Source organism: Scyliorhinus torazame, chromosome 6 (assembly GCF_047496885.1).
Source record: "Scyliorhinus torazame isolate Kashiwa2021f chromosome 6, sScyTor2.1, whole genome shotgun sequence".
NCBI classification, from domain to species: domain Eukaryota; kingdom Metazoa; phylum Chordata; class Chondrichthyes; order Carcharhiniformes; family Scyliorhinidae; genus Scyliorhinus; species Scyliorhinus torazame.
This window is the reverse complement of record NC_092712.1, coordinates 29,168,689-29,192,129: the sequence shown is the minus strand read 5'-3', so window position 1 is coordinate 29,192,129 and position 23,441 is coordinate 29,168,689. Positions and strand designations below refer to the sequence as shown.

General features: G+C 50.0%; 1 protein-coding gene across 5 annotated transcripts in view; it reads right to left on the bottom strand.

Annotated features, from left to right (window-relative positions):
• The window catches only part of vill (villin-like), a 398,207-nt gene that overhangs the window by 27,322 nt on the left and 347,444 nt on the right, over window positions 1–23,441 (bottom strand). For all 5 annotated transcript variants that reach the window (XM_072508058.1, XM_072508063.1, XM_072508059.1 and 2 more), the window contains exons 8-12: window positions 19,298–19,376; window positions 12,085–12,183; window positions 7,934–8,087; window positions 6,731–6,831; window positions 3,913–4,050 (exon numbers count right to left, since the gene is read on the bottom strand). In XM_072508058.1, the coding sequence (XP_072364159.1) occupies window positions 3,913–4,050; window positions 6,731–6,831; window positions 7,934–8,087; window positions 12,085–12,183; window positions 19,298–19,376 (571 nt within the window). The remainder of the gene's footprint in view (window positions 1–3,912; window positions 4,051–6,730; window positions 6,832–7,933; window positions 8,088–12,084; window positions 12,184–19,297; window positions 19,377–23,441) is intronic.

Sequence of the window (23,441 nt, the reverse complement as noted above, 5' to 3'; positions counted from 1 at the left end):
AGAATTCCACACACAAGCCAGCTCCCAGTAAATGCTGGTAATAATTCTATATCCCATTGAAGCTGTAATTCCCAGGTAAAGCCAGTTCTCGGGGTGATAGTCCCACTGCTCATGTGTCTTCAGCACAGCGCCAATCCTGTCACAATGACTTTTCACATCAAGCTGTCAGCTCCATATGCAAACACAGCAGTTGGAATTCCTGCTTGTCCGCGGGGAAAGCTCGGCAGGTATTTACAAAACAAAATCCTTCAACTAAAACTTTGCCTCAACTTCTCCCTTCAGACCTGAGCCCGGAGAGCAGCGTGAACCTTTGACAGGAAACAAGGACCCAGACAGCCCGGCACCGTGACCCTCAACCCCGCGACCCTTCTGACACCCGCCCCCGGATCATCCATGCACTAGATTGATTCCAGGGATGGAGGACTTGTCTTATGAATAGACTGAGCAGCTTAGGCCCATACTCGCTGGAGTTTAGATGAGTGAGAGGAGATCTAATTGAGGATTATAAGATGCTAAAGGGGATTGACAGGGTAGCGGAGGTCCCTTGTTGGACATTCTAGATTGTGAGGCCAGAGTTTTAGACTTAAGGGGAGGCAGATTTTAAACAGGAATGAGGAGGGATTACTTCGCTCAAGTTGTGAATCTGTGGAATTCTCTACACCAGACTGCAGTGAATGCCGGAACACTGAACAAATTTGAGGAGGAGATGGACAGGTTTTTAATTAGTCGGGGGATGAAGGGTTAGGGGAGCGGGTAGGAAGATGGCGACGAGATCGGCATGATCGTATTTAATGGCGGAGCAGGTTCGAGGGGCGGAATGGCCTCTTCCTGCTCCTAGTTCTTATGCTCTTATAGGAGTGGGCCATTCGGTCCCTCGAGTCGGCTCCAAATTCAGCAAGACCATGGTGGATCGGATCTTGGTCTCAACTCCACTTTCCTGCATGTCCGCCCCTTCCCCATAACCTTGGACTCCCTTGTGGATCAAAAATCAGTCTAACCCAGCCTTGAATGTATTCAGTAACTGCAATAACCTGCATGTGACATGCCCGAGGTTCATCCATCTGGGGATCATTGTCCTGACAGGACCAGGAATTAGCCAGCAATAGGTCAGCCTCTGAAGTAGTGGACAGAAAGGAGTAAGGAGCCGGTGATGTGTAACCGGGCCCTATGTATGTGCCGCTGCAAAGCTGGATAAACATCTCCCTGTGAACTCGACGGACTCATCTGGTCGTTGTTATAGTAACGAAACCCCCACTGCTCTCTGGGAGTGGAGAATTTCGAGCACGAATGGCCCTGTGAGAGTAGAAATTCTTCCCCGTCCACATGGTAAATGCGAGACGCCCTGGGCGGGATTCTCCACCCCCATGCCGAAGTGGCCGTGCCATCGTGAACGCCGTCGACGTTCACGACGGCGCGCAACGGCCCCGGTCCCGACCGATTCAGGCCCTGACAATGGGCCAGAATCGGGGCCGCATCATCTACACGCGCCAGGCCTTGTCGCCCGCGTAAAAGCGGCGCCGCATAGATGACGTGGCCAGCGCCGCATAACGGACGTCATCCGCGCAAGCGCGGGTTGGCCGGCACGCACCGCCCACGACTGCAGCGACCAGGTGTGGACGGCGCCGGGGGGAACCTGCCGTTTTGGCCTGGCCGCTCGGCCTATCCGGGCCTCAGAATAGCGGGGGGGCCGGAGAATCGCCATTTTGGGTGTCTCCGGCGATTCTCCGGCCTGCGAAACTCGACCGGGCCGTTCCCGCCGCTTGGGAGAATCGCGGGAGGGCGTCGGACCGGTGTCGGACCGACGTCCCCGGAACTTTTGGCGGCCCAGGCGATTCTTTGGCGTGGGAGTGGAGAATCGCACCCCCTATCTTTGCGCTGTGCCCCCTAGTTCTGTGTACATGTGTGTGGGTATGTGGGGAAATGATCTGCCAGCATCTGTCCCGTCAAGCCCCCTCAGAACCTTCTCGGCCAGGTGCTCCGCCCCGCCATGCCTCATTTCTGCCTCACCCCGCCGGCAGGATGCTCCGTTATGCCAGCCAGTCAATGGGGTTTCCCAATGTGGGGTAGCCCCACGCCGTCGGGAAATCCCCGGGCAGACGACAAAACGGAGCATCCCGACGGCGGAGAATCTCGCCCGATAAGTTTCAATTAGATCACATCTCATTCTCCTAAACTAGAGCGAATATAATAACATTAATCTTTATTATAATAATCTTTATTATTGTCGCAAGTAGGCTTACATTAACACTGCAATGAACTTACTGAATGAATGAAATGAAAATCGCTTATTGTCACAAGTAGGCTTCAAATGAAGTTACTGTGAAAAGCCCCTAGTCGCCACATTCCGGCACCTGTTCGGGGAGGCTGGTATGGGAATTGAACCGTGCTGCTGGCCTGCCTTGGTCTGCTTTCAAAGCCAGCGATTTAGCCCTGTGCTAAACCAGTCCCTCTGTGAAAAGCTCCTCGTCGCCACACTCCGGCGCTTGTTCGGGTACACTGAGGGAGAATTCAAAATGTCCAATTTACCTAACAGCACGTCCTTCGGGATTTGTGGGAGGAAACCGGAGCACCCGGAGGAAACCCACGCAGACACGGGGACAACGTGCAGACTCCGCACAGACAGTGACCCAAGCGGGAAACGAACCTGGGATTCTGGTGCTGTGAAGCAACAGTGCTAACCACTGTGCTGCCGTGCTGCCCATATCGGCCAAATTTACTTCTCTTCTCTTCAGAGAACGGCCCTCTGAACACAGGAACCAATCCGGTGACACTCGGGTTGCATTGGGTTTAAAAGACTTTGCACTAAGAAACTGTCCCACCCCCACCCACCCAAAGCTGACCACGCCCCCTGATCGATTAATTACCATTGGGATTTCCTGCTAATTGCATCCAGTTTCAGGGTTTCATGGAGGCTCCCAAACATTTAACTGGAAATTTGGGGCTAGTGAACTCTCATAGTCATGTTGTAAAAGCTTCTTTAAATAACTTTTTTGTTTCATTTACTATGAAACTGACCACCCAGTATAACTGGAAAACACATCTGTGTATAGATAGTCGGGTGGGAGTATAGGTCTTGGCTATTGTTGGAAAAAAATACATTGTGTCGAAGTTTTTCACCTTGCACTCATCAAGCCAATCGCAACATTTGGTATTCTTGCAAACTGCGCTGATGAGTAAAAGACGGAAAGCTTTGGCGAGATGCCCAGCATCGGTACATTTTTATCAAGCCATTAAAAATCAGAATGCAGACCGTGGTAACCCTTTTTCATTCACAGTCAGCTCTGTTTTTTTTTCAAGTATTACACCCGATGCACCATAGAAAGCATCCTATCGGGCTGCATCACAGCCTGGTATGGCAACTGCTCGGCCCAGGACCGCAAGAAACTTCAGAGAGTCGTGAACACTGCCCAGTCTATCACATGAACCTGCCTCCCATCCACTGACTCCATCTACACCTCCCGCTGCCAGGGGAAAGCGGGCAGTATAATCAAAGATCCCTCCCATCCGGCTTACTCACTCTTCCAACTTATTCCATCGGGCAGGAGATACAGAAGTCTGAGAACACGCACGAACAGACTCAAAAACAGCTTCTTCCCCACTGTCACCAGACTCCCAAATGACCCTCTTATGGACTGACCTCATTAACACTACACCCTGTATGCTTCATCCGATGCCAGTGCTTATGTAGTTACATTGTATTTGTTGTGTTGCCCTATTATGTATTTTCTTTTATTCCCTTTTCTTCTCATGTACTTAATGATCTGTTGAGCTGCTCGCAGAAAAATACTTTTCACTGTACCTCGGTACACGTGACAATAAACAAATCCAATCCAACCCAAAGCTCGGGATGCCAATTCCGCCCAAAGTGGAAACTTGGCCCTCACATCCCGTTAGCAATGTGTGGTCCCTTACCTGCCACATGTAGAGGATGTAGGCGGTCCTGTTGGTTTTCACGTATGTGTAAAGCACCAAGTAGCAGTCGCCTCCGTAGAACTGGCCGTAAGTTTTGGGATCCACCGAAACCAACTCATTTTCCTCGATTCTCCACACCTGGTCCAGAGAACCCAACATGTCAGCCACAACTTTAAATGAACCTGCCCTCAATCAATTTCACTCAGTATGTTGGTCAATTCTGTCCACTCCGCACACCAACCAATTTCATCCACCACATAGAATAGAATCAGAGAAAAGTTACAGCACAGAAAGAAGCCATTCAGGCCACCTTGCCCATGCCAGCCCGAGGACATCCAGGTGGCCCTTTCTAATCCCACCTTCCTGCATCCAGTACATAGCCCTGTAGTTTACGGCACATAAGGTGCAAATCTGGGTACATTTTAAAAGGGTTTAAGGTCTCTGCCTCCACCACCAACTCGGGCAGTGAATTCCGGACTCCTAATACCCTCCACATTGCAGAGAGGATTCACGGGGAGGATTCACGGGAATGCTTCAAGGAATGAGGGCCTTCAGTTGCACAGACGGATTGGAGAAGTTGGGACCGTGTTCCTTGGAGAAGAGAAAGTTGAGAAGAGATTTGATAGGGGTGTTCAGAATTATGAGGGGTCCGGACCGCGTAGACAGGGAAAAACTGTTCCCACTGGCGGAAGGAGGGAGAACCAGAGTGACACAGATTTAAGCTGAATGGCATGGGGACATGAAGAAAGCCGTTTTTTGTGCAGCGAGTGGTTAAGGTCTGGAATTCACTGTCTGAGAGCGTGGTGGAGGCAGATTCACACAGCGAGTGGTTAAGATCTGGAATTCACTGTCTGAGAGCGTGGTGGAGGCAGATTCACACAGCGAGTGGTTAAGATCTGGAATTCACTGTCTGAGAGCGTGGTGGAGGCAGATTCACACAGCAAGTGGTTAAGATCTGGAATTCACTGTCTGAGAGCGTGGTGGAGGCAGATTCACACAGCGAGTGGTTAAGACCTGGAATTCACTGTCTGAGAGCGTGGTGGAGGCAGATTCACACAACGAGTGGTTAAGATCTGGAATTCACTGTCTGAGAGCGTGGTGGATGCAGAGTCAATTGTGGATTTCAAATCGTAAGCCCGATGAGCACCTGAAGAGTAAACATTCACCGGGTTAGGGGGAAAGGGCGGGGGAGTGGCTAAATTGCTCTTGCTGAGAGCTGGCACAAGCTCAATGGGCAGAATGGCATCCTGCTCTGTAACCATTCTATCTTTCTAACGTCAATCTGATTCGCTGCACTAGTTTTAATCACTGTCACGATCCACTTAATAATAATCTTTTTATTGTCACAAGTGGGCTTACATTAACACTGCAATGAAGTTACTGTGAAAATCCCCTCGTCGCCACACTCCGGCGCCTGTTCGGGCACACAGAGGGAGAATTCAGAATGTCCAATTCACCTAACAGCACGTCTTTCGGGACTTGTGGGAGGAAACCGGAGCACCCGGAGGAAACCAGACACGGGTAGAACGTGCAGACTCCGCACGGATAGTGACCCAAGCCGGGAATTGAACCTGTGACCCTGGCGCTCTGAAGCCACAATGATAACCACTGTGCTACCCTGCCACCCTTTGTCCGATGTATCATTTATTCACTACGCGCAACAATTTTGTTCAATAGATCAATCAATATTCATCAACCAATTACAACAACAGACATTTAAACAGAGCTTTTATTGTTGAAAAACACGTAATCCGTAGAAACAGACGGGGAGAGTCAAACGTTTCAAATTGAAAGCGGAACCTTCGCCTTTCTGCGCACTGGGTTGTTGCAGTAGCAGACCGGGAATTGGTCTGACAGGCTGGGAATATTCCAGAGCCGGAGGCTTGCGTAGTCTCTGGTGAAGAGTGGCTCACCGTTATCTGTTGGCTGCTGTTGAAATGTGTGATTCCAGCAACTGAGAGGGGTCATTGGGGTTGGGTTGTGTTCAAAGAGCTGGATAATGCTCTCTCCTTGGGCACCCACACATGAGACCCTGCACTACCGCCCTTAACCCAAATCGATGGGCACTGCTCTAAGGCACGAAGACACCATTAAAACTGCAGTCAATCACTCCTGCGAGATCCCAGTCATTACATTTCCTCATCAGGGGCAGCACGGTGGCACAGTGGTAAGCACTGCTGCCTCACAGCGCCAGGGACGCGGGTTCAATTCCAGCCTCGGGTGACTGTCTGTGCGGAGTCTGCACGTTCTCCCCGTGTCTGCGTGGGTTTCCTCCAGATGCTCCGGTTTCCTCCCACAGTCCGGGTTAGGTGGATTGACCGTGATCAATTGCCCCTTCGTGTCCAGGGGTTTGCAGGTTACGTGGGGTTACGGGGATAGGCCAGGGCAGTGGGTCGAGGTAGGGCTCTCTTTCGGCGGGCCGCTGCAGACTCGATGGGCCGAATGGCCTCCTTCTGCACTGTAGGGAATGAATGGATTGTTCCCCATGGAGTCTGGAAGGAATGGAAATGGCTTGGAAGTAGCTTCAATGTGTGACTACATGTGGAATTGTGGACGGGAGTTTAATTGTCACTTCAAAAGGGGAAAATGGTTGAATACATGCAAAGGAGGAACTGAATGAGCGAAGGGGAAAGGGAAACGGGTGTGGGACTAATTGGCTAGTTTGTTCAAAGAGCCAGAACAGGCAATGGGCTGAATGGCCGCCTTCCGCACCGTACGGATTCTGACCAATTAAGTAACGTGACCTGTAGGTATCAGTGGGAACCAACTGCCCTCTTCTAGCAGGCAGAACTTCAAGGTTGAACAGAGTGTCACTTACCTCGACTTTCCCGGAGGCGTCATCCACCATCCTCTGGCGAGCCGCAAGGTCCGGCCTGGCGTGCAGCTGGGTCACATCAAATTTAGTCTGCTCCACTTTGGCTGGAATGAGATCAGGCAGAGGGTAAATTCCTGGAGGCAGAACCGCGACCGAGGGGCTCATTTTATTCGGCGCAGGGAGTGTGGCCGGGGCAGAAACAGGCCGTTTGGCCCCTCCGGCCTACGGTTGGCGTTTATGCTCCATTTCTCCACTCTGGCGAGGCCTATCAGCACGCCCGCCCTCTTCCTCGCTCCTGCAGCCCAGTCACGCGTGAGGAATGAATGCGTGGACTCATTGCCCGTGAGGGGGGGGGGCGGTGAAAGCAGAGGTTTCGAAAGGAAACTGGATGGGAAATATAGAGCGAGGGGGTGGAGGCGGCCAAATGGGATTGCTCAACTGAGAGCCAACATGGGCCGAGCGGCCTCATTGTGTGCTATAAATAACTCTACGAATAACCAGAGGATCCAGGTTCAAGATAATTGGCAAAAGAATCAGATGGAAGAATGTTTATCAACGGTTACCATCTAGAATATACTGCCTGGAAGGGCAGCGAGACTGATCCAATAGTAACCTTTAAAAGAGAGCATTACAAATATTCTTGAAACAGAAGAAATCACAGTGATATGGGGTAAGAGTGGAGCTGACTGGATTTTTAAAACAGAATTTCATCCGATGTGATTTTCCTGGCCTCTGTTCGAAATCTCTTGCATTTAGTCTCGTATCTAAGTCCTACTTTCTCGAACCCCCGAAGGTTGGACGGGCCGGGCCTGTACCCATTGGAGTTTAGCAGAATGAGAGGTGATCTTATTGAAACATGCAGGATCCTGAAGGGGACTTGGCAGGGTGGATGCTGAAGGATGTTTCCCCGTGGCGAGGCCTGGCATTTGTTGGCCACCCCTAATTACCCTCGAGAAAGTGTTGGTGAGCTGCCTTCTTGAACTGCGGCAGTCCCTGTGGTGCAGGTGCACCCACTGTGCTGTTCGGGAGGGAGGCCCAGGATTTCCTAACTAGATTACCCTTCAAAATAGCCAGGATGGGCTGGACAGGCCGCCCTGCTGTTCAAGTCTGTGATTCAGGAGAGGAGGGGGATGCAGGGAAGGACAGAGAAGGTCAACGTCGCGCAATGGACGAAGCGAAGGTTCTGGAAGCTGGGTGAGGACTTACCGATCTTGCCCACTGTGTGTTTCTTGCCCAGGCCTTGCGTTTGCCCTTTGACTGACCATTTGGTGAAGAGCTGTTTGAAGATGGCTGACTCCGCCCCATCGTTCAGCAACACCACGTTAGTACTGTTGGGGTAGTTCTTGGCTTTGATGAATCCCTGGAAGGCGGCAGAGTGGGAAGACGGTGTGACAACAAGGAAAAGGCTCCCCGGCACTGCTGCATGCCCAAAACACGAGAAGTATCCACAGCAACGGCGAGTCGGTGGGCCATCACTTGGACTTCTCTTTTGTTAAGCGAACCGCCCCTGGGCCTTCATGCCTGAAGGAAGCCCCTTCACTTTATATCGGAACATACAGCCGCTCGCGTCAGTCCCCATTCAATTAAATCATGGCTGACTAGCTTTGATTACCTTCACCTAATAAGGCTAGGCTGCTGCTCGCTAAAGGACTAAACGAGGAGCCAGGACGTACAGAATGGGCTGAATGTCCTCATTCTGTTCTGCTTTAGGCAATGATACACATTGGATTTTTCTCAGGTACTGTGTACCCAAACCCATTGGAAACGAAGAAACTGAAGGATATTAGTGAACCAGATGGGTTTTCACCACAATCGATGATCGTTTGGTGATCACCGTTACTGAGACTAAATTTAGATTTATTAATTGGATTTAAATTGCATGGTGGGGTTTGAACCTGGTGGGGGGGGGGGGGGGCAGGGAAAACAAGATCTCGCCGGCTCTCGCTCACGTCGCCCTTTGACTCGCAAACGCGAGCCCAAAATCCCGGCCATAGTCTCTGTTGCAACCACTGACCCAGGAAGTGAATCCCAGAGCCTCCCAACTCTCTCTGTGAAGATGTTTTTCCTGTCCTCTGTTCGAAATCTCTTGCATTTAGTCTCGTATCTAAGTCTCTTCTTTCTCGAACCCCCGAAGGTTGGACGGGCCGGGCCTGTACCCATTGGAGTTTAGGAGAATGAGAGGTGATCTTATTGAAACATACAGGATACTGAGAGAACTTTGCAAGGTGGATGCTGAAGGATGTTGCCCCGCGTGGGAGAGACTAGAACCAGCGGACACAGATTAAAAATAAGGGGCGTCCCATTTAAGACAGGGATGAGAGAATCTTTTTCTCTCAGAGGTTTGTGAAATTGTTTTCTCTGGAGGGCAGGGGAGGCAGGGCCAGTGAACATTTATAAGGCAGGTGTGGATAGATTCTTGACCAACAATTGTGTCAAAGGTGATCAGGAATGTGGAGTTGAGGCTCCAATCCGATCAGCCGTGATCCTATTGAGTGACAGTGCAGGCTCGAGGGGCCGAATGGTCAACTCCCCGAATCACACATTGTGGAAGAGGACCTTCGGCCCATCGAACCTCCACCGACCCCTGACCCACCTACCTACTCCTGCTCCTAATTTGTATGTTTACGTATTCGTACTGGAGACAGTCTGTTTCTCTCTGTCCTTTCATTATTTTAAACACTTTTCTCGTTTTGTGCCACATTAGTATTGCTTTGAAAGAAAGGCAACCTCTTGGGGTGGCACAGTGGCTCAGTGGTTAGCACCGCTGCCTCACAGCGCCAGGGACCCGGGTTCCATTCCGGCCTCGGGTGACTGTCTGTTTGGAGTTTGCACCTATAACGATGTTTATTGTTGTCACAAGTAGGCTTACATTAACACTGCAATGAAGTGACTGTGAAAAGCCCCTAGTCGCCACATTCCGGCGCCTGTTCGGGTACACAGAGGGAGAATCCAGAATGTCCAATTCACCTAACAGCATGTCTTTCGGGACTTGTGGGAGGAAACCGGAGCACCCGGAGGAAACCCACGCAGACACGGGGAGAACGTGCAGACTCCACACAGACAGCAACCCGAGGCTGGAATCGAACCCGGGACCCTGGAGCTGTGAAGCAACAGTGCTAACCACTGCGCTACCGTGCCGCCCATCTCTCCCTGCCTCTGCGTGGGTTTCCTCCGGGTGCTCCGGTCTCCTCCCACAGTCCAAAGATGCGAAGGTTAGGTGGGGTTACGGGGATAGGGCGGGGGAGTGGGCCGAGGTAGGGTGGTCTTTCAGAGGGTTAGTGTGACTCGATGGGCTGAATGGCCCCCATCTGCACTGTAGGGGTTCTATGGTTCTCTTCCAGACCTTTGTATTTCCTCATACCGGGTAGCACCCTAATCAATCCATGTTAAATTCTGAAAGATTCAATATCCTTCCTATGGTTTGGAGCCCAATATTAACACGGATCGGGACTGGCTGACTAACAGGGAGCAGAGACTCGGGATAAATTAGTTGTTTTCAGCTTGGCAAGCAGTAACTTGTCGAGTGCCACAAGGATCGGTGCCGGGGCCTCAAATATTTATGATGTGCACTAATGACTTGGATGAAGGTCAGAGTGTACTGGAGCCAAATTCACCGATGATGCAAAGATCGTCAGAAAAGCTACGAGGGTTCTGCACTGCAAAGGGAAAGAGACGGGTTAAGTCAGTGGGGCAAAGATTTGGCTGATGCCTGGGAAGAAGGTGTCAGCTTCGGAAGAAAGGTTGAGCAGGTCGGGCCTATACTCATTGGAGTTTAGAAGAACGAGAGGCGGTCTTATTGAATAATCCTGAGGGGATTTTACAGGGTGGAGACTGGAAAGAATGATTCTCCGAGTGGGGGTATCTAGTACGAGGGGGCGGGGGGGGGCACCGTTTAAAAACAAGGGGGTCTCCCGTTGACGAGGGAGATGAGGATGAATTTCTTCTCTCAGAGGGTGGTCGGCCTGAGGCGTTCTCTTTCCACGGAGACCAGTGGAATCTGAGTCACTGAGTCGACTCAAGTGGAGTTAGGCAGACTCATAGTCAACAAGGGGGTCGAGGGTCATGGAGGGAACAGACTGGGAAGTGGGGTTACGGTCATAATCAGTTCAACCACGATGTTATTGAATGATAGGGCAGACTTGAAGGGCCGAGGGGCCGACTGCTGCTCCAATTTTTAAATCTTATGAACCTGTTACACGCTCTATTTTACTTGTGCTTTTATTGACGATTTTATGGCATCATAGAGCTGAGTTTAACGCCGTGGGCTCGATCTCTGTACTGACATCCGGTGGCATTCCGCCAACCCAACCTCCAGATGCCCCAGCGGGATAAAATGTCTAATTGGCAGTGAAAACCCTGCCGCAGGGAGTCCGGCTTCACCGGGGATATTTAATTGCTGTGTCGCCATGTCAGGCACACGTTCCTTGTCCCGGGGAGCTGTCCGTCTGTCAAAGGCCAGCACTAGCAGCGCCACCAGCTGTGGTGGTCACTGCTGGTATTGCACCAGTGCTATGCAGAGGATCGAGATGAATCGTCTGAGGTCAAATAAGTGGGGCAGGACGGGGGGGGGGGGGGGGGGATCCAGGGGGATCCCATGGGAGTGCGGAGGAGTCTGAAAATAGGGCTTTGGCAAAGGGGTTTGACAGCGAGGGCCAGCGGGGAGGTGAGGAGGGGGGAGAGGGCTTCCTCCAGTGTTCGCCCCTTCTGAATGTCAGGTCACCCCATTAGGCACAGAGTGGCCCCCCACCCGAAGGCCGTCGGACAACGCAAAGGGACTCTTGTAGTCTTCCCTGGGGGGGAGGGGGGGGGGGGGGGAGTTCCCTGCCCGCCACTGGTAGGACTCCAGCAGCGATAGAAAGAAGCCCATTACTGGTGCTGAAATGGCCACTTACGGGCCTGAGTTAGCCTCTGGATATGAGGGCCATCCGCAAGCCTTCTGAGGAGGAGGTGGGAAGACGACAGGATCTCTACCCCGCACCCTTCAGACCGATCACCACCACTGCCCCTCCCCCCCAACACCTGCCTCCTCCCACAACCAAACTCTCCCCGGTTCCGGCAGCGGAAAGAGGTCGGGACCATTAAATTCTGTCCAGAGTCATTACGGCAGAATTCAGTTCATCGGGTCTATGCTGAACTGACTCATCATTGCCTCTTGGTTTTTATATTCTACATCCCTTGCGATAAGAATTCCGATGGCGCCGTTCACAACCTCAGGATAGTCCCAAAGTGCATCACAGCCAATAAAGTGCGGTCCATCAATCCCGTCCGGTAATGACCACGCCCAATATTCGGCTCCATCAATCCCGTCAAAACAAATCTGCTTCCCATGTTGAATTATGAAGGAGGGCTGTGCTCACCAAAGCTCTGTTCATTCCGGCCCGTTTCTCATCCTTATTGGCTTCTCTCCCTTTCCAAACAAAGATGGTGACACCGCCTTGGTCCAGGATGTAGCAATCCTGCAGAGGGAAGGCAGATTAGTCGGCAAGGCGGCAATGGGGGAAACCCGCCAAATAAGAGCTGATGCCACTCATCGCAAATAAAATCTCACAAAATCAAGGAACAAACATGCAACGTAAATAACATCCCGGTCAATTAAATTCGACGCAGGGCGAATTGCAGTATTTCCAATAACATTGCCGAAGAGAGAGACATATTGTCAAAGAAACATAGATAATAGAAGCAGGAGGAGGCCATTCGGCCCTTCGAGCCTGCTCCGCCATTGATTATGATCTTGGCTGAGCACCCAACTCATTGGCCTGATCCCACGCTTCCCCCCCTATCCTTTGATCCCCTTCACCCTAAGTGCTATATCTAACTGCTTCTTGAAACCATACAATGTTTTAGACTCAACTCCTTCCTGTGGTAATGAATTACACAGGCCGACAACTCTCTGGGTGAGGGAATTTCTTCCCATCTCTGTCCCAAGTGGTCTACCCCGTACCGTCAGACTGTGACCTCTGGTCTGGATACCATCGGGAACATCCTCCCTGCATCTCCCCTGTTTAATCCTTCAAAATTAGAATTTTATAGGTTTCGAGGAGATTCCCCCCCCCTCGTTCTTCTGAACTCCAGTGAATACAATCTTAACCGATTCAATCTCTCCTCGTCCGCCACTCCTGCCATCCCATGAATCAGTGTGGAAAACCTTCGCTGCACTCCCTCGAGAGCAAGAACATCCTTCCTCAGATAAGGAGACCAAAACTGCACACAATACTCCAGGTGTAGCCTCACCAAGCCCCTGTATAATTGCAGAAAGACATCCCCTGCTCCTGTACTCGAATCCTCTCGCAATGGAAGGCCAGCATTCCATTTGCCTTCTTCCCCGCCTGCTGTACCTGCATGCTTACCCTCAGTGACTGGTGTACGAGGACACCCAGGTCTCGTTGCACATTCCCCTCTCCTAATTTATGGCCATTCAGATAATAGTCTGCCTTCTTGTTTTTGCTACCAAAGTAGATAATCACACATTTATCCAAATTATACTGCGTCTGTCATTCATTTGCCCACTCACTCAACTTGTCCAAATCACACTGAAGGGTCTTTGCATCCTCCTCACAGCTCACCCTCCCACCCAACTTGGTGTCATCTGCAAACTTGGAAATGTTACATTTTGTTCCTTCATCTAAATCATTAATATATATTGTGAATAGCTGGGGTCCCAGCACCGATCCCTGTGGTACCCCACTAGTCACTGCCTACCAATTTGAAAAAGACCCGTCAATTCCTACTCTTTATTTCCTGTCTGCCAACCAGTTTTCTATCCACTTCAATGCATTACCCACAATCCTTTGCACTTTAATTTTACACACTAATCTCTTATGCAGGACTTTGTCGAAAGCCTTCTGAAAGTCCAAATATACCACATCCACTGGCTCCCCCTCATCAACTCTACTAGTTACATCCTCAAAGAATTCCAGTAGATTTGTCGAGCATGATTTCCCCTTCATAAACCCATACTGACTCTGCCCGATCCTGCCTCTGTTTTCTACGTACTTTGCTGTAAAATCTTTTTAAGATTGGTACGACCATGCAGACACTGCGACAATGGATGAACGGACATCGCACGACAATCACCAGGCAGGAATGTTCCCTTCCAGTCGGGGAACACTTCAGCAGTCAAGGGCATTCAGCCTCTGATCTCCGGGTAAGCGTTCTCCAAGGTGGCCTTCAGGACGCGCGACAACGCAGAATCGCCGAGCAGAAACTTATAGCCAAGTTCCGCACACATGAGTGCGGCCTCAACCGGGACCTGGGATTCATGTCACATTACATTCACCCCCCACCATCTGGCCTGGACTTGCAAAATCCTACCAACTGTCCTGGCTTGACACAATTCACACCTCTTTAACCTGGGATTACCCCTATCTCTGGATCTGTAAAGATTTAATCACCTGCTAATGGTCGCATTCCAAGCATTGTCTTGCATCTTTGACTTTGTCTATATATGTGTTTCTGGAACCTACCTCTTCATTCACCTGAGGAAGGAGCAGTGCTCCGAAAGCTAGTGATTCAAAACAAACCTGCTGGACTTTAACCTGGTGTTGTCAGACTTCGTACTGTGCCCACCCCAGTCCAATGCTGGCATCTCCACATCGTAAAATCTTTGATAATGGATTCTGGAATTTTCCCCACTACTTACGACAGGCTTACTAGTCTATAATTCCCTGTTTTCTCTCCAACTCCCTTTTTAAATAGTGGGGTTACATTCGCCACCCTCCAATCTGCAGGGGCTGTTCCACAGTCTATAGAATCCTGAGAAATGACCATCAATGAATCCACTATTTCCAGAACCACCTCCTTCCGTACTCTGGGATGTAGATTATCAGGCCCTGGAGATTTATCAGCCTTCAATCCCATCAATTTCACCAACACTATTTCTCGAATAGTATTGATCACCTTCAGTTCCTCCCTCCCACTAAACCCTGCATTCCCCAACATTTCTGGGCCGCAATTCTCTGGTCCGGTGCCAGAGTGCCGGCACCAAACGGGAGTACTGTACTCCGGCGCCGGTTCCGAGACCCGATTCCCGGCTCCACGGGGGCCAGCATGGCGCTGGAACGGCCCACGCCGCTCCAGCTGCCGGACCCGGCATCGACCCGGCGCCGCGGGGTTCGCGCATGCGCAGTGGCCTTCTTACCCGCGCCGGTTCCCGACGCCAAATGGCGCAGGGATCCAGGAGCCGGCGCGAAGGAAAGGAGGCCCCCCGACAGAGAGGCCGGCCCGTGGGACCCGATCGCGGACCAGGCCACTACGGAGGCCCACCCAGGGGTTGGACCCCCCCCCGCCCACAGGCCGCCCCTGGACCCTTCAACCCCGAGGTCCCGCCGGCCCAGAGCATGTTAGAGCGGCGCTGGCGGGACTCAGATCTTTGCGGACGGCCACTCGGCCCATCCGGGCGGGAGAATCACGACGCTGCCGGAGGATCGCCGCTACAGCCATTTGCGGCGATTCTTCGTGCAGCCCGGCGCCATGCGCGCCCACCCATTTTTTCACGGGCGGGAGAATGGCATCCCGCCACAATTCACGCGGCCCCCAGATTTGTGATGACGGAACCAAAGTATGTGTTTAGTTGCTCAGCCATTTGTTTGTCCCGTATTAGGCCTTCCCCTGTTTCTGACTATAAGGGACCTACATTTGGCTTCACCAATCTTTTTCTCTTCGTGGACCTGTAGAAACTTTTACAGTCAGTTTTTATGTTCCCTGCAAGCTTACGTTCGTACTTTATTTTCCCCTTCTTAATCAATCCCTTGGATCTACTTTGCTGAATTCTAAACTGCTCCCAATCCTCAGACCTGTTGTTTTCCGTGACCAATTTGTGTTCTCCCTTGGATTTAATACTACCCCTAATTTCCCTTGAATGCCTTCGATTCGCTACCTTTCCTGTTTTACTTTTGTGCCTGACTGGAATAAACAATTTATAATAATCTTTTTATAAGTAGGCTTACATTAACACTGCAATGAAGTTGCTGTGCAAAAGTCGCCACATTCCGGCACCTGTTCGGGTACACGGAGGGAGAATTCAGAATGTCTAAATGACCTAACAGCACGCCTTTCAGGACTTGTGGGAGGAAACTGGAACGCCCGGAGGAAACCCACGCAGACACGGGGGAGAACGTGCAGACTCCGCACAGACAGTGACCCAAGTCAGGAATCGAACCTGGGACCCTGGTGCTGTGAAGCCATGGTGCTACCCACTGTGCTACTGTGCTGCCCAATTGTTGCAGTTCCTCAATGTTTGCCATTGCCTATCCACTGTTATCCCTTTAAGCAATGTTTCATAAAATATTATAGAATTTACAACGCAGAAGGAGGCCATTCGACCCATCGAGTCTGCACCAGCCCTTGCAAAGAGCACCCGACTTAAACTTACGCCTCCACCCTATCCCTGTAACCCAGTTACACCACTTAACCTTTTGGACACTAAGGGGCAATTTAGCACGGCCAATCCACCTAACCAGCACATCTTTTGACTGTGGGAGGAAACCTGAGTACCCGGAGGAATCCCACACAGACAGTTGCCGGAGGCCAGGATTGAACCTGGGACCCTGGAGCTGTGAGGCAGCCGTGCTAGCCACTGTGTCACAGTGCTGTCTAATTTTTTCCCAATCGATCATAGCCAACTCACGTCTCATTTCATCGTAGTTTCCTTTATTAAGATTCAGCTCCTAGTCTCAGAATCAACGACTTCACCCTCCATCTTGATGAAAAATTCTATCATATTATGGTCGCTCATCCCCAACGGGCTTTGCACAACTAGATTGCCAATGATTCCGTTCTCATTACACAGTATCCAGTCTAGGACGGCCTGTTCTGTCGTTGGTTCCTCAATACATTGATCCAGAAATCCATCCCACAAACACACCAGGAGTTCCTCCTCTATGGTATTGCAGCTAATTTGATTTCCCCAATCTATATGTAGGTTAAAATCACCCACATTACTTGTGTTGCTTTATCACGTGTCTCCAATTTCCTGCTTAATGCCAGTCCCAACAATCTCACTGCAGTTTGGGGGTCCATATGCAATGCCCACTAATGTTTTTTTCCCCTTGCTATCTCTCAGCTCTACCCATACAGATTCCACATTATCAGAGCTAATATGTTTTTTTAATAAATTTAAAGTGCCCAATTTTTTTTTCCAATTAAGGGGCAATTTCAGGTGGCCAATTCACCGACCCTGCACATCTTTTTGGGCTGTGGGGGTGAGACCCATGCAGACACAGGGAGAATGTGCGAACTCCACACAGATTGGAATTTTGTCCTTCATTGCAAGAGGGATGGAGTTTAAGACTAGGGAGGTTCTGCTGCAATTGTATAAGGTGTTAGTGAGGCCACACCTGGAGTATTGTGTTCAGTTTTGGTCTCCTTACTTGAGAAAGGACGTACTGGCACTGGAGGGTGTGCAGAGGAAATTCACTAGGTTAATCCCAGAGCTGAAGGGGTTGGATTACGAGGAGAGGTTGAGTAGACTGGGACTGTACTCATTGGAATTTAGAAGGAGGAGGGGGCATCTTATAGAAACATATAAAATTAGGAAGGGAATAGATACGATATATGCGGGCAGGTTGTTTCCACTGGCGGGTGAAAGACTCAAAATAAGGGGAAGTAGATTTCGGACTGAGTTTAGGAGGAACTTCTTCACCCAAAGGGTTGTGAATCTATGGAATTCCCTGCCCAGTGAAGCAGTAGAGGCTCCTTCATTAAATGTTTTTAAGATAAAGATAGATAGTTTTTTGAAGAATAAAGGGATTAAGGGTTATGGTGTTCAGGCCGGAAAGTGGAGCTGAGTCCACAAAAGATCAGCCATGATCTCATTGAATGGCGGAGCAGGCTCGAGGGGCCAGATGGCCTACAACTCCTCCTAGTTCTTATGTAGATAGCGACCTGGGTCCTCGGCGCCATTAGACAGCAGTGCTAACCACTGCACCACCATGCTGTCAGATCTAATATCCTTCCTCCCTTTTGCGTTACTTTCCTCTTTAACCAGTACTGCTACTCTACCACCTTTTTGTCTGTCCTTCCTAAATACTGAATAAACCTGGACATTGATTCCCCATCCCTGGTCACCATGCAGCCATGTCTCCATAATCCCGACTATATCATACCCATTTACATCTATTTGCGCGATTAGTTCGTCCACTTTATTGCGAATGCTCCATGCGTTAAGGCACAAAGCCTTTAAGCTTGTCTTTTTAACAATACATGTCCGGCTCCTGATATTTTTCATTGTGGCCCCGTCTGAATCTGGCCCTTGGTTTCTCTGCCGATCACTTTTCTTATTCCCTTTCTGTCTTTTGCTCTTATCCTCGTTTCCTCCTCCTCTAGCTCCTTGTGTAGGCTCACATCCCCTGGCATATTAGTTTAAAGCCTCTTCAACCACTCTAACAAATACTCCCCCTTGGACATCAGTCCCAGTCCTGCCCAGGTGTAACCCGTCCAGTTTGTACAGGTCCCACCTCCCCCAGAGCCTGTCCCAGTGCCCCAGGAATCTGAAACCCTCCTCCTCACACCACCTCTTCAGCCACGTATTTATCCTATATATTCTGTCATTTCTACTCTGACTAGCACATGGCAGTGGTAGTTATCCTGAGAACACTACCTTAGAGGTCCTACTTCTCAACTTTCTTCCTAACTCTCTATACTCTGCTTGTAGGACCTCATCCCTATTTTTACTTATGTCGTTGATACCTGTGGTCCAGGGTGGTGAATAGTCACTAACTGCCCGGCATACGGAACGCAACATTCACCGCCACACGGAGCTGGGGATTAGGAAATGGTCACCTGGAATTCTTTACCTGGGGCCACCTGGAGTCTGCGATCTCAAAATGATTACCCAGAATCCGGGATCAGAAATAAGCATCCAGAATTGGGAATGGTTGTGCAGAGACTGGGCTCAGGACTGATCACCCAGAGTCCAGGATTGGGAAATGATCATTCAGCAACAGGAAATCGGGAATGGTCATCCAGAGACTGGGATTGGGAATGGTCACATGGAGCCTACGACCATGAAATGACTACCCAGAGTCCAGGATTAGGAACGCCACTTGGAGTCCAGCTTTCATGGGAACTGTCACCCAGTCTGGGATCGGGAATTCGTCACTCATAGTCCAGCCAGCTGGTGTGGTGATATGCCTATGGGCTATATCATAGCTGGGAGGTGTGTGACCTCCAACCAGCAGGTGGCGGTACAGACACACCATGCGGTCTCTCGACCAAGGTCATGTGACCTGTGACTCCTCTATAAGAGGAGGCACATCCGGCCATCTTCAGAAGAAGATTAAGAATGGTCAGTGAATGGTCACTGTGAATGGTTAGTGCTAGGTACAAGTTCCAGCGGAGTAGTTAACAGACTCCATGATACCACGCTCTGTATCAGATTGCTATCTTACCACACAAGACTCAATAAAAGATCCTGGTTTGGACGAGTCAAAGTGTTTGGTGGATTCCTTCATAAAGTACAAAGGACCAAACACAGCAGATGGGTGCGGAGTTTAGTTAATAAATTTGAGGCTTTTTTGTCTCCGTCCTGTTATGGATCCTGTTTGAAGATAATTAATAAGTTCTACGACTGACCTCATGTTTCAGGAGATCCTGGGTCAGAGGTCGCGTGGCCACTTCCTGTACCACCAGACTTCCCGTAGCATCTGAAACACTGTGGATAAGGAAAAGAAGAACTGAAAGTTATAGTCAGGGTGAATGAGTAGTAACTACATGTTATGTGTTTAAAAAGAGTCATTGCCCCCGAAGGCCACCCTCATGTGATTTTACAGAAGTTACCTGAGGTTCTTCTTGTTAAACTTATCCTATCATTCTTGCCTCGCTTTCCCAGTATTTTCAAAATTAATCTCGGATTTTCATCCTAACTCAGGTTTAATTGAACCTGAATCTGGTAGATTTAATGATCAACAAGATCTCCATCAGCCATCAGGAAAACCAAACGATTGGCTTGCTGCTGTGGGTTGACCTGTTGACCTTTCACCTGTGGGGCAAAATTTCAAATGCAGCCCAAAGTCAAGAGGTGAAAGACTTTTGAAGCCCCCCACCCCCCCCACCCATTGTTCACCCTCTACCATACAAGGATCTGTAGAGGGGCAGGTAGTATTGAGGAAGCAGGCGGGCTGCAGAAGGACTTGGACAGGCTAGGAGAGCGGGAAAAGCAGTGGCAGATGGAATACAATGTGGAAAAGTGTGAGGTTATGCACTTTGGAAGGAGGAATGGAGGCAGAGACTATTTTCTAAATGGGGAAATACTTAGGAAATCTGAAGCACAAAGGGACTTGGGAGCCCTTGTTCACGATTCTCTTAAGGTTAACGTGCAGGTTCAGTCGGCAGTTAGGAAGGCAAATGCAATGTTAGCATTCATGTCGAGAGGGACAGAATATAAGACCAGGGATGTACTTCGGAGGCTGGATAAGGCTCTGGTCAGACCCCATTTGGAGTATTGTGAGCAGTTTTGGGCCCTGTATCTCAGGAAGGATGTTCTGGCCTTGGAAAGGGTCCAGAGGAGGTTCCCAAGAATGATCCCTGGAATGAAGAACTTGTCGTAAGAGGAACTGTTGAGGATTCTGGGTCTGTGCTCTTTAGAGTTTAGAAGGATGAGGTGGGGGGGGGGGATCTTATTGAAACTTACAGGATACTGCGAGGCCTGGATAGAGTGGACGTGGAGAGGATGTTTCCACTTGTAGGAAAAACTAGAACCAGAGGACACCGTCTCAGACTAAAGGGACGATCCTTTAAAACAGAGATGAGGAGGAATCTCTTCAGCCAGAGAGTGGTGAATCTGTGGAACTCTTTACCGCAGAAGGCTGTGGAGGCCAAATCACTGAGTGTCTTTAAGACAGAGATAGATAGGTTCTTGATTAATATGGTGATCAGGGGGTATGAGGAGAAGGCAGGAGAATGGGGATGAGAAAAATATCAGCCATGATTGAACGGCGGACTAGACTCAATGGGCCGAGTGGCCTGCTCCTGCTCCTATGTCTTATGGTCCACCAATTATCATCCATGGCTCAGTCTTCAGCACTCTCACCACTGAGTCAGAAGGTTCAAGGCCCAAACTCCACAAACCTGAGCAGAAATATCGAGGCCGACACTACTGTGCAGTACCGAGGGGGTGCCGCAGTGTCAGAGGTAACGTGTGTCAGATGAGACGCTAATCCGAGGCCCCCATTGCCCGACGAGGTGAATGTAAATTACCCTAAATCTGGTCATTTGGAAGAAAACAGGAGGGGGCTTTCTGCTGGAATCCTGGTCAGTACGTATCCCTCATCCAACATCACTCTTCGTCTTTGTGGGACCTTGCCGCGCGCAAGTTCGGCTGCTGCGCTTTTGACATCACAACAGTGAGTGCACTCAAAAGGAATGCAATTCATTGATTGCAATGCACTTTGGGGCATCCTGGGGAGGTTCAAACGTGGAATAAATGCCACCCTTTTTTTTGTTAGCTCATTCGAGGTGTGACATATGGTGAGTGTGGAATGTTTGACACAAAGATAGGTGGGAAGGCAAGTGGTGAGGATGACACGAAGAGTCTACAGAGGGATATAGGCAGATGGAATATTATGTCGGAAAATGTGAAGCTATGCACTTTGGTAGGAAGAATAAAGGAGCTGAATACTATTTAAATGGAGAGAGACTGCAGAAAGCTGCAGCACAGAGGGATGTGGGGGTCTTCGTGCATAAATCACAAAAAGCTCGCGTGCAAGTTCAGCGGGTATGTGGGAAGGTAAATGGAATGTTGGCCTTTATTTCAAAAGGAATGGAGTATAAAAATAGGGCAATGTTGCTAAATCTATACAAGGCACTCATTAGACCACACCTGGAATACTGTGAACAGATTTGGTCCCCTTATCTAAGGAAGGATATACTGACATTGGAGGCAGTCCAGAGAAGGTTCACTGGGTTGATCCCGGGTAGGGAGGGATTTCCTTATGAGGAGAGGTTGAGTAGGTTGGGCCTGTGCTCATTGGAGTTTAGAAGAATGAGAGGCGACCTTATTGAGACATATCGGATTCTCAGGGGGTTTGACAGGGTGGATGCTAAGAGGATGTTTCCCCTTGTGGGAGAGTCTAGGACCAGAGGGCACAATCTCAGAGTAAGGGGTCGCCCATTTCAGACAGAGATGAGGAGGAATTTCTTCTCTCAGAGGGGAGTGAATCTGTGGAATTCTTTACCGCAGAGAGCTGTAGAGGCTGGGTCGTTAAGTATGTTCAAGGCGGAGACAGATAGATTTTTAATCAGTAAGGGAATCGAGGGTTATGGGGATAAGGCGGGAAAGTAGAATTGAGAATTATCACATCAGATCAGTCATGATGTTGATGAATGGCGGAGCAGTCTCGATGGGCCGAATGGCCTACTTCTGCTCCTACACCATATGGTCTAATGGTGACTGTAAAGCTGCGGTTCCCAGAACTTTCCACCACAGACGTTTCTCTCACCTCTTTCTTTTATATTGATTCGTTCAGGCAGTGTGGGTGTCGCTGGCTGGGTTATCCCCAATTGCCCTGGAGAAGGTGGTGGTGGCTTATCAGCTCACCTCACCGGCCAGGTAATGAATCAAACCACATGTCTGTGGGCTGGGCACCAGAAAAGGGTGTCAGATTTCCTTCCCCAGAGGGCATCAGTGATCTAGTTGGGCTTTTACAGCAAACCAGTAGCTTCATAATCACCGCTGAAGAAAATATTTTTCTTTAGTTCCACATTTATTCAGTTAATGACATTTCAAAGCCCCATCTGGCATGGCGGGATTTGTGCCAACATCTCCAAATCATTAGTCCATGCTTCAGAATCTCGGCCGGTAATGTAATCACTGTGCCCCCACCATATCGGGGCAGCATGGGGGTACGGGACGGTAGCACAGTGGTTAGCACTGCTGCCTCACAACGCCAGGGACGCGGGTTCAATTCTGACCTCGGGGGACCGTCTGTGCGGAGTTTGCCCTTTCTCCCCGTGTCTGCGAGGGTTTCCTCCGAGTGCTCCGGTTTCCTCCCACAGTCCAATAATGTGCAGGGTTGCTGGATTGGCCGTGCTAAATTGCCCCTTAGTGCCCAAAAGATTAGTTGGGGTTACAGGGATTATCACAGAATTTACAGCGCAGAAGAAGGCCATTCAGCCCATCGAGTCTGCACCGGCTCTTGGAAAGAGCACCCTACCCAAGGTTAACACCTCTGCCCTATTCCCATAACCCACTAACCCCACCCAACACTAAGGGCAATTTTTTGGACACTAAGGGCAATTTATCATGGCCAATCCACCTAACCTGCACATCTTTGGACATAGAACATAGAAAATACAGCACAGAACAGGCCCTTCGGCCCACGATGTTGTGCCGAACCTTTGTCCTAGGACTGTGGGAGGAAACCGGAGCACCCGGAGGAAACCCACGCACACACGGGGAGGATGTGCAGACTCCGCACAGACAGTGACCCAAGCCGGAATCGAACCTGAGACCCTGGAGCTGTGAAGCAATTGTGCTATCCACAATGCTACCGTGCTACCCGTGGGATAGTGTGGAGACGTGCACCTAGGTGGAGTGCTCTTTCAGAGGGTCGGTGCAGACCCGATGGGCCGAATGGCCTCCTTCTGCACTGTGGGGATTCTACGAATTCCACCAATGTCCAATACCAGGTGTACCATTTCTTAGTATGTTTTAGACTTGGAGAAAGAGATTAATTAGTCACCAACTTCCATTAATCTTGTAAAACTGCAACTCCCGGGC